Raw genomic sequence first — 17,677 nt, forward strand, 5'->3', positions numbered from 1 at the left:
AACCACCAATAGAAAATAACTGTGTATCCTTAAAAGATTTTGTAATGTGTGAATATTCCATGAATTCCCTCAAAGACTATAATTACATGAAAGATGTAATAGGCTATTAGTAGGTTCTAATTACATTAAAAGAAGTAATTTCCCTAAATAAACAATAACTTGTTCATTTAAGTAGTCATTAAGTTTTATATTTAGATAAACTTCCCATTACACACAGTAAGTTCACAAATTTCGTGGATATTTTAATATATAAAATTTTACATTACTATGGATATTATGTGCTCTGATTATATTTATTCTTTTCTTAGAACTATAGTTGAACGTTTATAAAAATTCATTCTAGACAACTTTTAATAACAAAGCACAAAATGTATTTTAGTAACCTGCCCAAATTTCATAGTCTTCAAAGGCTAAGAAAAATGTAATCTTTATTTTTTAAAAATGAACAGATTGATACTAGGCCCAGAATTATATCCAGGCCAATACCACATAATAACTTTTTCATTTGATTAATTTGTATAAGAAGAAAAAACTCTAGGATATTATATAGCTATTTTCAAAATATAGGCTTCTACATTGTAGCCCTTTACTTTTTGATACTTTCTTCTACATTTTTATGCACTGTTATTTCCTGGTTCTTGTATCTAACTTCTCCTTTATTACTTTCAGTGGATTTTCACTGATATTTTATCAATTAACAGTGGAGGTCTCACAAATGTGTCTTAGGATATCATATCTCCTCCATGTATACTAAGTGATCTCAACTCCCATGGTTTTCATTTGAATTTCTATGTATATGGTTTTCTCCAGGCCTAACCTTTCAGACTTCCAGCCTCACATCTCCAACTTTCAGGCGTTCCAACCTTTCAGGCATCTCAAATTGGGTATTCATAGACATTTTAAATTCAACATGTCTAAACTGAATTATCCCCTCATCCCCAAGTGTTTCCCTCTAACATTCTAACTAATAATGAGGGTATTGCCCTCCTCCTATTCATCAAGGTTTATAGTCTAGGTGTCATTTGTGACTCTTCACCCTCTTCAGCCCTAACACTCTGTTACCAAATTCATTCTGCCTTTTTTCACATATCTCATATATTCTTCCTCTCTTCTGACTATAACCACCTTGGTCTATTATATTAGGGCTTTATCACTTTATGCCTGGACTACTTTTGCAATAAATTACTTAGTCTCTCTGACTCTAGTCAAAATGATCTTTTAGAGAAATGGATTTTATTATATCTGATTCCTATTACCTCCAGGAACAAATATTAAAATCTGTTTAGTTTTCAAAGACATTTATAGTCTGGCTATTTCCTATTGTTCTAGTTTTTCAACATCTTACTTCTCTCTGGTTCCTTCTAAATGAGGCTGCTAAGTAGTACTGTGGACAGAGTAGGTCCTGGAGTAAAGATCTGAGTTCATATCCCATCTCAGATATTTATAAGCTGTGACTCCAAACACATCACTTCATCTTCGTCTACTTTAGCTTCCTCAACTATAAAATGAAAATAATACCACCTAGTCCCAAATGAGCTATTTGTAAAGTACTTAGCATAGTGCCTGACACAACAGTAGGCACTTAATAAATGTTTCCTTCCTTCCATGTTATCCAATGGTATGGGTCTTTTTGCTATTTCCTGAACATATTTCTTTCCCCAACTCCAAATATTTTCATTTACTGTATGTCATCCTTAGAAAACTCTACTTACTTCTCTCTAAGGTTTCCTGGCTTCCTTAAAGTTTCAGGGAATTTCAGCTTCTGCAGGAAGCCTTTCCCCAGGAAAGAGATGGTAAGAGAGTCAAAACTTTTGCCCACCTCACTCAATACAGCTTCTCCAAAACAATCTAAGAAATGTGCCAAACTAAATTCTGATCAGGAAAACCAAGATAATGTCACAGTAAATCATTCTTTTAGTGTAGGGAAGCTCTAGAAGAGAAAGAGCTCTGCAGATACTGAGATGAGAACTGGCTAGAAATGTAGAAGCTGCAATGGGGAGCATTCCAGCACCCAGAGACACCAAATGGGCTGACACTGAACACCAAGACTGGAAACACTGGGGCAGAAAGAGATCACAAGGGACTTCTAAATCATTACTGGGCACAGGAATGAATCCAAGCTGCCAGCTTTGTTATTCACTGACCCAGTTCCAGAGCAGAGAGGAAAAGTTGCAATTGAGAAAGGTCTAGGTGTACAGGGAGCAAGGAACCACTTACAAAAGTACAGCTCAAATTTGGAACTATGCCCAAAGGGCTATCAAACTGTGCATACTCTTTGATTTGGCAGTGTTTCTACTGGGTCTGTATCACAAAAAGATCATTAAAAAAGGGAAAAGGACTTAGATGTGCAAAAAGTTTGTAGCATCCTTTTTGTAGTGGAATGCCACCCACATACAGAGAGAAAACTATGAAGACTGAATGTGAATTAAAGCATAGTATTTTCATCTTTTTGTTTGTTTGTTTTTCTTTTGGTTTGATTTTTCTTGCACAACATGACAAATCTAGAAAAATGTTAAAAGGACTGCACATATTTAAGCTATATTTCTTGCTATCTTGGGAGGGAAAAATTTAAAGCCAAAGTTTTACAAAAATGAATGCTAAGAAGTATCTTTACATATATTTAGAAAAGCAAAATATTATTGAAAAATACTGCTGTGTGACTCTGAGCCCAAGAGCAAAGGGAGGACTCAGTTCTTTATATATATTATTATAGCTTTTTATTTACAAGATATATGCATGGGTAATTTTTCAGCATTGACAGTTACAAAACCTTTTGTTTCAATTTTTCCTCTCCTTCCCCCTGCTCTCTCCCCCAGATAGCAGTTAGACCAATACATGTTAAATATATTAAAGTATATGTTAAATACAATATATGTATACATGTGGGAGGACACAGTTCTAACCTTCAGCCCTATATATCAGTCTTTGGTGGAATAGCCAAGGTAAGAAATCCAAAGGGGAGTCAAATGGCTTAGTTTCTCTGAATTTACCAAACTTTCCAGTAGATTAATAGTGACTGAATTCAACAGCAATCTACTGAAACTTGACCACACAATCTAGAAGACCCAAACCTGTGTCAGAAACTTGCAGAGCACACACTGGAAGGGCATTGAACAAACAAACCTCTCCTCAGATCACACCACTCTAGAAATACCAAAAACTTGCAGACTCCCAAACTGAGCTATGAAGACAGAAGAAAGACATATAAAGACAGGAATTTGGGTCAGGCATTGCTCCCAGAAGAGCCCAATACTAACCCAAAGTCCAAAGTCAAGTAGCAATCTGGAAAAATGAGCAATTAAAAAAAGAAAAAAAAAAAAAAAAAAAGAACCCAACCACAGAGCTTCCATGATAACAGGAAGCCTCAAAATATAAACACAGAAGACAAAAACGTGAAAACATGTGAACAATAGATAAGAACTTGAAAACATGTACAAGCAAAGTTTCAAAGAAAATGCAGATTCAACAACAAGCTCTCAACAAGTATTCCAAAAAGTATTAGAGGAAAAAAAAAAAGATTTAAAAAACCAAATAAAAGTGGCAGAAGAAAAAAAAATGAAGGAAATGAAAGTTTTGGAATAATGGTATGAAAAGAAAATTAATAGTTTTGAAAAGGAGTTAAACACCATTACAAAGAAAATGTCCCCTTAAAAATAGAATTGGCCAAAAAAGAAATTAAATGATTCTATAAGGCATGGAAAAATAAGACAAAGGCAAAAGACTAGAAAAATGGAACAAAATGTGAAATACCCCCCCCTTTTTTTTTTTTGCTGAGGCAATTGGGGTTAAGTGACTTACTTAGGGTCACACAGCTAGAAGTTTAAGTGTCTGAGGCCATATCTGAAATCAGGTCCTCCTGATTTCAGGGCTGGTGGTCTATCCACTGTACTACCTAGCTGCCCCAGAAATATCTCTTTTAAAAAAATTGACCAGGAAACTGAATAAAGGAAAAAGAATTTTAAAATTATTGGAATACCTGAAAGCCAACAAAAAGTCTAAATTTATTTCAAGAAATTAAAAAGGAGTATTTATTGACCAAAGTCTAATGATTTAAAAGCAGATTCTATTATGTGTCAACTGAAATAAAAGAAGGTTGAGATGGCGGCAACCATGATCACAGGAGGAAAAAAAGCAAAAGTAACTAGACTTAATTAAAAGAAATTAAAGACAAAAACTATTTTGTTAATAGTACTGTTATCCATACTGAATATGCATGAAAATGACATAGAAACCAAATTCTTGAAAGAAAAGTTATTTGAATTACAAAAAGAAATAGACTATAAAAATATACTAGTGGGAAACCTCAACTTATTAGTGTCAGAACTAGATAAATCTAACCATAAAATAAAATAAACAACAAAAACAATAACAACATTACCTAACATTTATATCGGGCTTTCTATGTGCCAAGCGCCATAGTCAGAACTTTACAATTATCTCATTTGATGCAAACAAAAACCATCGGAGACAAGTATCTTATTATTTTACAGATGAAGATATTATACAGATACAGATATTATTTTACAGATGAAGAAACAAGCAAACAAAGGTTGCCCAGATATTAAGTATCTGATACTACATTTGAATCAGGTTGACTATAAACCCAGTTAGTTATTGTCCCATTCAGAAAAAAATTAGGGAGATGAAGAGAACTTCAGAACAATTATATATGCTAACTCTCTAGAGAATACTGATTAGGAATGGAAAGGAGTATATCTATTTATGTGTGTCCATTTGTGAAGATCTTCATGGCACTTTCACAAAAACTGACCATGCACTAAGGCATAAAAACTTCATCAACAAATGCAGAAAAGCAAAAATATTAAATGCAGCTTTCTTTCTGACCACAATGCAACAAAATTACATTCAATGAAGGGTTTTGAGCCACAGAGTAATAACTGGGAACTAAATAATCTAATCCTAAAGAATGAATAGGGGAAAAAATAGAATAAATGGTTAAAAGAACAAATCATAGAAACAATTAAAAAGTTCAAATAAATGACAATGAAAAATAATGTAAGAAAATCTGTGGGATGCAGGCAAAATAATATTTAAAGATAATTTATATCTTTAAGTGCTTACAGAATAGAATATCTGCAAATTACTTATGCAAATAAATTAGGAATTTAAATTTCCTAACAAAAATATTTCCAGAATTCCTAAAAATCAAAGGAAAAATAAATGGAAATTTAACATAAAAAATTATTTGACTAATAAAACTAGGAGTAGTTTTTTTTTTTTAAATAAAATAGAAAAACCATTGGCTAATTTAAAAAAAAATCAAATAATCAGTATCAAAAAATAAAACAGATGAATTCATAACCAATGAAGAAGAAATGAAAGCAAATTTTAGAGGGGTTTTTTTAATCCTGTTACGTGCCTAAGTAAAATTGGCAGTGTAAATTAAATATGAATATTTACAAAATATAAATTACCCCAGATAAATAGAAAAGGAAATAGAATACTTAAATAACTACACTTAAGAAGAGAAATTGAGAACTGAATGTGGACCACATACATAGCATTCTTACTCTGTTGTTATTTGCTTGCATTTTGTTTTCTTTCAGTTTTTTTTTTCCTTCCTTCTTGATCTGATTTTTTTTGTGTGTGTAGCAAGATAACTGTATAAATATGTATACATATAATTAGATTTAACATATATTTTAACATATATTGAACTACCTGCCATCTAAAAGGGAAGGGTGGGGGAAAGAGGGGAAATTTAGGAACAAAAGGCTTTGCAAGGGTCAGTGTTGAAAATTGCCCATGCATATGTTTTGTAAATAAAAAGCTTTAATTAAAAAAATAAAATAAAAAACAGAAACTGAACAATATAAAAATTAGCTCCCTAAAAAAATTGAACAGATTATTTAAAGGTGAATTCTACTAAACATTTAAAGAATGATTAATTCCATTTTTATATAAACTATTTAAAAAAGTAGAAAAAGGAGACTTGGTTTCTGGAAGGCTGTGAACAAGTTATGAAGCTTGAGAGGTTTGAAAAGAAGGTCTTTGTAAAGTCTAATGAGTAGAAACTGAAAACAGGAAAGACTTAGAAAAAGTACTTTCACAAAGACCTTGCTGAGGCAGATATATGGATGATAAATCATTAAGCAAGTAGAGTAATGGAGCAACATTGAGAAGAGAACAACGAACATCTAGGGAAAGTAGAATCACTCTGATTCAGTGCTCCTGAAATATGCATTCAATCCAGACTGAAAATGAATGAAACCCATGACCTCATTTATCTAAGGTTAGCTGCATTCTCTGCTCTGCCATGTTGAGTATGAAGAGAACCTTGATTTGGCAAAACAGCTTCTATCTACAGCATCATGAATGAAATTGGCTATGCATCTTTTCAGCTATATTGAGAATGGAACAAGGAATTGATTCAGAATGCCCCTCTGAGAGAGGGAAAAAAAATGTACCTTGTTAAGGGAGCTAGAAACATATGATCTTTGATTAATTATTCATTATAGCCTTGCCACAGTTTCATTAAATAAGGCTAAGTTTGTTCAAACAACTGCACACCTTATTCTGGATCAACAATCATTCTTTATTTATTTGGCTTTTGTTGTGCAAAGGGTTAGATCAAATTCTTTTTTCTCCCTCTGCTATTGAAGATTCCTTAATTTATTTAATATTTTTCTCCCAATAACAATTGTCATAACAATTTTTAACATTTCTTTTTAAATTTTCAGTTCTAAATTCTTTCCCAGCCTCTTTCATCTAGCCCCTCATTTAGAAGGCAAGCAATATGATATTGGCTACATATGTGCAATAATACAAAACAATTCCATATTAGTCATGTTGTAAAAGAAAACACAAACACAACGGAAAATAAGAAAAAGAAAGTATGCTTTAAATTGCATTCAGTCCTCATCAGCTCTTTCTCTCAAATAGCTAGTATTTTTCATCATAAGTTCTTCAGAATTGTCTTGGATCATTATACTACAAAATATAGATAGGTCATTCACAGTTGGTAATCATATAACATTACTATTACTTAACACTGTTCTCCTGGTTCTGCTCATTCATTTTGTATCAATTCAAGTAAGTCTTTTCAGGCTTTTCTGAAATCATCCTGCTCATCATTTCTTATGCCACAACTTATTCAGATACCCAATTGATGGTTATCTCCTCAATTTCTAATTCTTTGCCACCACTAAAAGAGTTGTCACAAATATTTGTATATACATAGGCAATTTTCTTTTTTGTTTTTTATCTCTTTGGGATACAAACCTAGCAACAGCCCTGCTGAGTATATACATGGTTTTATAGCCCTTTGAACATACTGCCAAATTGCTCTCCAGAATGACTGAATCATTTCACAAATCTACAATGCAACAGTTTCTCAACTTTCCCCTCTAACATTTATCATTTTCCTTTTCTGTCATATTAGTCAATCTGTTTTAATATTTATATGGGGAGAGTGAAGCCAAGATGGCAGAATGAGGCAGGAACTTGCCTAAGCACTCTAAAAAACTTTAAACACTTCAAAACAACTTCTGGAGCAGTAGAATTAACAAAACGACAGGGTGAAACCATTTTTCCAGAACCAGATAACTTGGAAGGTAAACAGGAAAGGTCTATAGCACTGAAGTGAAGGTGGAGCATGGTACAGCCCAAGCAAGTGGGGAAGAAAGCCCTTCACCTGATATAAGACAGCATCGAGACCCCAACCCCTTTGACCCCCAGTGCAAGCCTGCACCAAAGCCTAGCACCAATAGGCAAGCCAGTAGTGTGCCCCACCCCAGTGAGCCAGTACAGGCCCTTGGGAATTTTAATAGTGAGAGGTATCCATGTACAACATTTTTACAGGACCAACATATGCCTGTGTGTGTGTATGTGTGTGTATATACATATATACACATATACATGCTTATATAGATATAAATATTTAGATATATAAACATATCTGTGTCTATGCATATGTTCATGCATGCACAGAAATGCATACTGCACACACATACAATACATAACTATACAAATTTATACATCATTCAAACATGTACTACCTAGCTATACATATATGCACTGTATGTACTACCAACAGCAGTGACTCCCAGAGTTCTCAGCCTACAAATAGTAAAAGGGAGTGAAAACTAATCAGAAGGAGATTACAGGGGACACTGCTGACCCTGAGTGTATGACTCTGTTGCATTCTCTAAATGGGGATCTAAGTCACAAAACCAAGTATAGTTCCAAGGTGAGAAGGAGCATTAATACATTAGAGTGTGCAGCCACAGTTGAGTGAGATTCTTGGTCACAGTTCCAGGGTAGAAAAATGTACTTGTGGGTCACTCACAGACCAGAGCATAGGCTGGATAGAAATGACCATATATCCCCTTAGATTATAACACCTCAGGAGATTTGAAAACTTATAGGGCTCCAGAATTAACTCTGAAAGGAGCAGCACAAAAAATGTGAAACTAGGTATAGTGCTTCCCACCACCCTAGGGGCAGAGACAAAGTTTAACATAAAACTAAAAGTCAAGAAATAAGCTGGAAAAATAAGCAACAAAACAAAATACAACAACCAGAAAAAAACCCAACCACAGAAAATTATGATGATGATGGGGAAGATCAAATCACAATCTCAGAAAAGGACAATACTGTCAAAATAACTACATGCAGAGTCTCAAAGAAAAATATGAATTGGTGTCAGATCCAAAAAGAACTCCTGGAAGAGTCCAAAAAGGATTTTAAAAAACAAGAAAAGGAAGAAGAAAAATTGGGAAGAGAACCATGAAAAAAGAGTCAACAGTTTGGTAAAGGAAGCACACATACACACGTGTACACAGAGAAATGGAAAAAGATGTACTAAAGAAAACAACTCCTTAAAAAGTGGAACTAGCCAAATGAAAAAGAAGATAGAAAAATTCACTGAAGAAAATAATTCCTTAAAAATAGAATTGGGCTGATAAATGTTCAAAGGATATGAACAGATAATTTTCAGATGAAGAAATTGAAACTATTACTAGCCATATGAAAAAAATGCTCTAAGTCATTATTAATCAGAGAAATGCAAATTGAGACAATTCTGAGATACCACTACACACCTGTCAGATTGGTTAGGAGAATAGGAAAAGAAAGATAATGCTGAATGTTGGAGGGGATGTGGGAAAACTGGGACACTGAGGCATTGTTGGTGGAATTGTGAACACATCCAGCCATTCTGGAGACCAATTTGCAACCATGGTCAAATCAAACTGTGCATACCCTTTGATCCAGCAGTGTTTCTCCTGGGCTTATACCCCAAAGAGATACTAAAGAAGGGAAAGGGACCTGTATGTGCAAGAAAGAATGTGTGTGGCAGGTCTCTTTGTAGTGGCCAGAAACTGGAAACTGAGTGGATGCCCATCAATTGGAGAATGGCTGAATAAATTATGGTATATGAATATTATGGAATATTATTGTTCTGTAAGAAATGACCAGCAGGATGATTTCAGAAAGGCCTGGAAAGACTTACATGAACTGATGCTGAGTGAAATGAGCAGGACCAGGAAATCATTATATACTTCAACAACAATACTATATGATAATCAATTCTGCTGAACATGGCCATCTTCATCAATGAGATGAACCTAATCAGTTCCATTCATTCAATAATGAATAGAACCAGCTACACGCAGAGAATGAACCCTGGAAAATGAGTGTGAACCATTACATAGCATTTCCAATCCCTCTGGTTTTTTTCCCATGAAAGTTACAGGGCAGTTACCCTAAAATTAACCATATATTAAGGTATAAAAAACTTCACAAACCAAATACAGAATAACAGAAATATTCAGTGCATCCTTTTTAGATCATAAAATAAAAATTACATTCAAGAAAGAGCCATGAAAAAATTAAATAATAATAAAGAACAAGTGGGTTAAACAACAAATCATAGAAACAACATAGAATTTCATTAAAAAGAATGACAACAATGATAGAACATATTAAAATTTATAGGATTCAGTCAAAACAGTACTTAAGGGAAATTTATCTTATAAATGCTTATATCAATAAAATAGAGAAAGAGCAGGTAAATGAATTGGCATGCAACTAAAATACTTGGAAAAAAACAAATTAAAAATTCCCAATTATACACCAAACTAGAAATCCTGAAAATCAAAGGAGATATGAATAAAACTGAAAGCAAAAACCCCCTGAATTAATAAATAAAACTAAGAGCTGGCTTTATATTAAAAAAAAAAACAATAAAATAAACTATGAGTTAATATGATTTTTAAAAAGAAGGGAAAAAACCAAATTACCAGTATCAAAATTAAAGCAATTATTAGGAGCTATTTTACTCAATTCAATACTAAGAAATCTGACAATCAAATTGAAATAGGTGAATAGTTACAAAACTATAAAATGCTCAAATTAACAACAGGAAAGACAATACTAAAATAAGTGCATAGTAAAAAAGAAACTAACACGTTATCAATGAACTCACTAAGGAAAAAAATCCCTAAGACCAGATGGATTCACAAATGAATTCTACCCAAAGTTTAAAGAGTATTTAATTCCAATAATATATAAACTATTTTGGAAAAATAAAGAAGTCCTACCAAATTCTTCTTTAAACACAAAAAAACTACTTGAATTAAAAATGTTTGCAAAGTAGCAGGACAAAATAAAACCACAAAAATTATCAGCATTTCTATATATTACTAACTATACCAAAAGCAAGAGATAGAAAGAGAAATTTAAAATAACTGTAGATAATATAAAATACTTGGAAATCTACATGCCAAGACAAACCCAGGAACAAGTCAAACACCATTACAAAACACATTAAAATCAGATCTAAACAACTGGAAAAATATTAATTTCTCAGGGGTAGGGTGATTCAATATTTTTTTTTAAAAGTCAATTCTATCTAAATTAACTTACTTATTTAGTGCCATACCAATCAAACAATCAAAAAAATTATTTTACAGAACTAGGAAAAATATCAAAATTCATCCGGAAGGATAAAAGGCTGAGAATATCAAGGAAATTAATCAGGAAAAAGAAATGTGAAGGAAGTTGAACTAGGAATACCAGATCTCAAGATGTGATCAAAGAAGTGATCATCATAACAATATGACAATGGCTAAGAAATAGAGTGGTACACCTGTAGAGTAGACCAGATACACTATTCACAGTAGTAAAAGACTTCAGTAATCCAGCATTTCATAAACCCAAAGATCCAAGCTTTTGAGATAAGAACTCACAAATTTGACAAAAACTGCTTGAAAAACTATAAAATCAGTTTGGTAGAAACTAGGTATAGATCAGCATTTTATAGTATTTACCAAGATAAAGTGTAAATGGATACATTATTTAGATATAAAAGAAGATACCATGGACAATTTAGGTGAGCATGGAATAGTTTACCTGTCAGATTTATGGATTACACAAGAATTTATGACTAAACAAGAGATAGAGTGGATCAGAGGATGTAAAATGGATCATTTTGATTATGTTAAGTTGTACAAACAAAACCCATGCAGCCAAGAATGGAAGGAAGGCAAAAAGATGGCAGAAAAGTTTTTTACATTGTCTCTAACAAAGGCCTCATTTCTGAAATATATAGAGAAATGAATCAAATTTACAAGAATACAAATCATTCTCCAGTTGATAAATGGTCAAATGATATGAATAGGCAGTTTTCAAATAAAGAAATCAAAATCAACTATAGTCATATGAAAAAATGCTCTGAATCACTACTGATTGAAGAAATGCAAGTTAAAACAACACCAAGGGAGAGAGGGGGGAAGAGGGATAGGGAGAGAAGAAGAGGAGAGGGAGAAGGGGGAAGGAGGGAGGGTAAGGCTCAGGGAGAAAGGGAAAGAGAATTTTATACCAAATTTGCACAAAAATATTTATAAGCAGCTTTTGTGGTGGTGCCAAAGAATTAGGAATTCAGGAATTGAAGGGGGCTGTCAATCAATTGGGGAATGGCTGAATAAATTATTACATATGATTGTAATAGAATACTATTGTGCTATAAAAAATGATGAGCAGGCAGATTTCTGAAAAACCTTGAAAGACTTACATGAATTGATTCAAAATGAAGTAAGCAGAACTAGGAAAACACTGTAACAGCAATATTTACAATGAAGAATTGTGAATGATTTAGCTGTTTTCAACAATACAATGATTCAAGAAAAATCCAAAGGACTTAAAAGGAAAAATGCCAAAATACCTCCAGAGAAAGTAACAATGGAGTCTGAATGCATATCAAAGTATACTGGTTTCCACTTTCTGTTCTGTTTTTATTTCTCTGTATTTTCTCTTACAATAATAATGTAATATGGAAATATGTTTTGCATGACTGCACAAATATAACCTACAGATTATATTTGTATATAAATTGTTTACTATTTCAGGGTAGAAAATGGGAAGGGAGGGTAGGTAATTTGGAACACACAAAAAATATTTCTTAATGTCAAATATTTTTAAATACAATTTAAGAAAAACAAAATATTATTTAAAACATTCATATAAAACACTGCAATGGATAAAAATTTTGCAGGCTGAGATGTTCTTGTTTTAAATTATTTATCACATCTTGAGATATCTCTATGCTACAATATTTTCTTAAATATAAATTAACTATAAAATTACAAAGTGACACTGAAATATTCTGAAAAAAATTCTGCAAAGCAATTTATAACTGTCTGAAAGGTTACTAAATTGTGTAATATTCTTCAATCCAACAATACCATTATAGTGCCTAAAACTCAAAAGGATTCACATGAACAAAATATTTTTTTAGCAGTTCTTTGTTGCAGAAAAAAATTAGGAACGAAATGCCCATCAGCTGAGAAATAGCTGAACTAAACACGATACATGAACATAATGGAATCATGGAACATAGTTCCACTGTGTCATAGAAATAATGAAGGGGATCGTTTCTGTTTGTGTAATTTCAGAGAAACTTGAGAAGCCTTTTATGAACTGATATTGAGTCAAGTGAGTAGAACCAGGAACAGTGTATACAATCACAACAATTCTTTGAAAGCAACTTTGAAAGATTTAAGTACTCTATTCAATGTAATCATTAACTATAATTCCAAAAATGTGATGATAAAATATGCTATCCCATTATTAACAGAAAAGGGACTTTAAGAGTACAGAATGAGGCATATTTGTAAAACATGGCTTAATGCAAGAAACTTGTTTTGCTTAATCATTCACATTTATTGTAGTGGTTTTGTTTCCCTTTTTTTCTTTGTTTTTCAGTTGAGGAAAAGGTAATGAGTTGGAGAGAGAAAAGGCAGATTTTTATTAAATGAAAACAATAAAACTAAATTAAAAAAAAAAAAAACCCGGCAAAGATGATTCCCAGTCTCAGATAATCATTTACTTCATATTAATACTTTTTCAGATAAGCAGCAACCTTTAAGGAACATAAAAAATTTTTTTAAAAAGGAAGAATCTTTAAAAATAATAAAAAATAAAAAGAAGATAAAATTAAGAATTCACATTACCTTATTTTGATTGCTTAAGAAAAAAAAAAAACTTTTAAGCAATTTTAAAAATTACTAACACCATGACTCTAAACAACTCATATGATGTATGATGTATTCAAAATTTATCCATATGAACAAATAAAAATTCTGCTCATTTAAAATTTATTAATGAGATATATGTGATTTTGGGATGAACTGAAGCACACTATCTTTTAATTGCAAAGTCTTTTCCAGAACAATAATCACAAATTGCAATTATCCTGAAATAGATCCTGAAAAAATAACCTATCATATTATATGTTGGGGTTTAAAAAAATGAATAGTACATTTTGGAGCAGGGAAAAAACCAATCTGAATTCAAATCCTGTCCTCAAAACTTTACTAGTTGTTTAATAACAAAGGGCAGGTCATTTAAATTCTTAGTATCTCAGTTTCCTTTTCTGTATTACCTACCTCATAGGGTTGTTATATAAGAAAAATTTTTTGTAAACTTTTAAGGTATTATATAAATGTTATTATTTGTGGAAAACTTAAGAAATGAAAAAGAATTATCAAAGTGCCAATAATCCTAGTTAATTTCATTTTTTCCCCCAGTGAATGTTTCAATTATTTTCACATTAGAAATATTTAAATATATTATTTCATAGTGAATATATAAATTATTTTAATGGGAATACTGAAATTTAGCTGGATTCTCATTTTAAGTCAACATGCAAATGTTGACAAGACAACAAGCAAATTACTTAATATTTAACAGTAAGCACAAAAAATTAGCATGTTGGAATTGTTAAAATGTAAACTTTAAAGAACTGCACACAAACTTGAATTGTTATTCATAAAAGTAGGACCTACTTTCTTTTAAAGGATACAGTATATTTTAACACTGTAAAATTACTTTGGAAATGGTTTATTCTGTATCGAAACATGTTTTGACAGAATATTAGCATTATTTTCTCTAATAAATATACTTAGAAATCACTAGCCAGAAATTTATGCCATGCAAAAAGCTAAAAGCAGTTTTTCAAACTAAACAAAATGTATCAAAATGAGCATTAGATTATTATCAGCCCAGCATGAAAGTGCCAAGGATAGCCTCTAAACAATTCTAATGCAGTAACTGAATGAGAATTCACAGAAAGTTGCTGTACCTGTCTCTGTTTGTTAAACCCAGATTTACACTGCTTTAAGAAAAGAATAAAACAAAATGAAAGATATATTAAGATGAAAACATCAAACATAACATATAATACTATAACTAATATAGATAATAGCACTTGTACCATTTATTTTATTAAAAAAAACAGAATCTTAACTCTGTAACAATATATTATGGGATATCATTATTAGATATAAAATATTGATAAATATTGGTTTTAAACATTTTGTATGATGTGAAATTAAGATGTAACCTATGACATTTTAGAATTTGCCCATTATTAAATGAAATTCCCAAATTATAGCTTGAAATTTAAAAAGAACATTTCCCTAATTTGAGAAATTACACTGGAGAATAATTTTGTTTTTAAAAATTTCTTTCAAACAACAAACAAAACAAAAAAATTATGTAACTCGAGTAAACATTACATAGTACAAAGCATGTCCAGGAATCTATTTTAAAGAAAGTACTCTGTTTACAATATGTTTGCAGAGTATGAAGAATAACCCAAAACAATGACATTTTAAGGTAAAACCTTCATTGCATGCAGTAAGAAACTAAAATTGATTGTGAGAATTAATATGCTATATTTGATGTTTTTAGGGTAATGTAGATATTTAAAATTAATTGTAATTAAAAGCATGCAACCATTGCTATTATCAAACCTTACAGGAATTAGATGCTCTAAACTAAATTTGTATTTCTGTTACTATATCAAGTTATTTGACAATACTAACGCATTAAAGCTGATTTATTACATCTTTGAAGTATGGTTTTTTACTAACTTCCTACTCAGTTCTTTAAATTAAACAAAATGGTTGTGAATACAACTGATCTGGACACTTGAAGAATATCAAAAGCAGAGTATTTTTCTATAAGGAAACAATTTAATAAAAAAAACTAGTGCTAATAACATATGAAAATTTGATTTTGCTATTTCAAATCAAAATCATAGCTACAAATGAAATAGCTGGCAGAGAACCCCAATGATGGGTTTTATTTAACACTACATTTATAGAGTTTGTTTTCAAAACAATCTTTTGAAAATCACTGAACTTTTACAAAATTAAGTGAAATTAATTTTATTACAAATTTTTGATAGGTACACCTCCTTAGGCAATGAAACTAATACATGTATGTATGTATTTATGTGTTTGTGTGTATGTATATGTGTGTGTATATACATATATATGTCTATGCATGTGTATATATATATGTATGTATGTATGTATATATGTATATGTAAGTGTGTGGACACACACACATTCTTATATACCTCTATGTACTCAAAATCTTTCCATTAAAATGTTCTAGTGAAAATAGTTAAGGATAATAGCTTGATTTTCCTCCCTAAATTCTAGGTTTGATTATAATACAAGACTCTTAAGTAAAGGATAAATTACTTTTTTAAAAGTTAACCTTAAAAAGACAAAAAAGAATAACTCTGTTGATTCTAACCAAACTTAAAAAAATGTGGGGAGGGTTATTCCTTGAAGACTTTTCGAATCATTTTCATTTTTCAAGGTGACTCACAAACTGACAAGAACTGCTGAGTAGCAACAGCTAACAAGAGCAGCTGCACTGATCAAGCTTTTTAAACAGTTCTGAATACACCTTATTCCTTACCCTAGGCATCTTTATTGTTCTTGTCTTGGGTTCCTCCTAAGCAGAAATAGTAAAAAGTATGGTTGGGTATTAAGTATGAAAGTTCTTTTAAAAGTCATAGGAATATAAATTCCTTAACTTGTCATTTCATACTTAAGCCAATTTGTTTGAATACCTAATTAAATATTCATTTATCTCTATTCCAGATTAAACTAATTTATGAAATAAAGGCATACATATTTTTCTTCCTAGCCAAGCTTAACAATTCTTTGAAAAATATTCTGAAACTCCTTTTATTACTGTTGTAAAAAGCTGGTAATTGTTTTATGGATTTGGTTACAATTAGAAAGTAATGTTGATTATCTGGTAAAGTGTGAAAAAGGCACTGACAATAAATATAATGTCTTCATAACATTATTTTCTGGTGCCCTTTATTTGGTCTGACAGAAAGTAGCTTTACTTTTAAATGATATATCAATTAATCAAAAACTAGAGACATTCTTTAATTTTAAAAATTCAATAAGTGAGAGAAGTACCATTATCATTATCAACAAAAAGTATTTACTGAAAACCCACTTGAATGATTTGAGAGGGCAGCTTAAAACAGTTTATGGAATAATTCTCAATGTGGACTCCACTGTACACAAGAAAATTTGCTACAAAGAAAACTACACTGTGAATTGTTCTTTAAGAGACAAGGATCATCTAAATTACTAATAATTAATCTTTGAATGTCAATAACATATTAGTGTCAGTAAAATGAGTGAGTTTTTAATCTACCATAATTGATCTATGACAAGTACAAAATTGCTATTCATGAAATGTAAAAGATCTAGAGGAAGATCTACATTAGGGAGAGTGGATTCTGTGGAGGATCTATGAAAGAAAGGGTGACAAGAATTGTATCCGATAAGCTGGCATCATTAGATTGAATCTGTACTAATATATGGAATACCCAGAGAAGTGCACTGAAAAATATGTACCATTTTCTGATATCTACATACTATAATGGGTAATCATTACCAGACTTCAGAGTAATAAATTCTTTAGTCACAGGATCTCTTAAAGCCCATACACTAAGTAATAGGAGGGTTGAAATATTTATCAGAGTAAGTTCCCACATCTATGATACCTACTAAAGAAAGGTAATCATTGAGGGCAGGAGCCATGGTAATTTAAATTATTATATCCTGAGAACTTAGTAATGTATTTTGCAAAAATTAAGTGGTTAAAAACATTTGTTGCTAATTGTGAACAATATATACAAGCTCACTTTATAGAACTTGGGATCTAGTTTTAGTATTTAAATGAATATAAGGCTTTAGAATTAATTTATTTTTATTTTTCTCACTGTTTTTTTCTTTTAATCTTTAATTAGGAACACATTTAACACTTTTTCCTATGAAAAATATAATTTAAAATACTCCATTTTTGACTGATTTTCATCAAGAATTAAGTGTAA

At 31.3% G+C, this 17,677-nt stretch overlaps 1 protein-coding gene across 9 annotated transcripts in view; it reads right to left on the reverse strand.

Annotated features, from left to right (window-relative positions):
- Positions 1-17,677, reverse strand: part of KIDINS220 (kinase D interacting substrate 220) — a 176,333-nt gene that overhangs the window by 40,387 nt on the left and 118,269 nt on the right. For 6 of the 9 annotated variants that reach the window (XM_031951200.1, XM_031951199.1, XM_031951198.1 and 3 more), the window contains one exon: positions 14,603-14,635. The exons of the other annotated variants lie outside the window; for them this stretch is intronic. In XM_031951200.1, coding sequence (XP_031807060.1) covers positions 14,603-14,635 — 33 coding nt within the window. The remainder of the gene's footprint in view (positions 1-14,602; positions 14,636-17,677) is intronic. 9 annotated transcript variants of the gene reach the window in all.

Source organism: Sarcophilus harrisii, chromosome 2 (genome assembly GCF_902635505.1).
Source record: "Sarcophilus harrisii chromosome 2, mSarHar1.11, whole genome shotgun sequence".
NCBI lineage: Eukaryota > Metazoa > Chordata > Mammalia > Dasyuromorphia > Dasyuridae > Sarcophilus > Sarcophilus harrisii.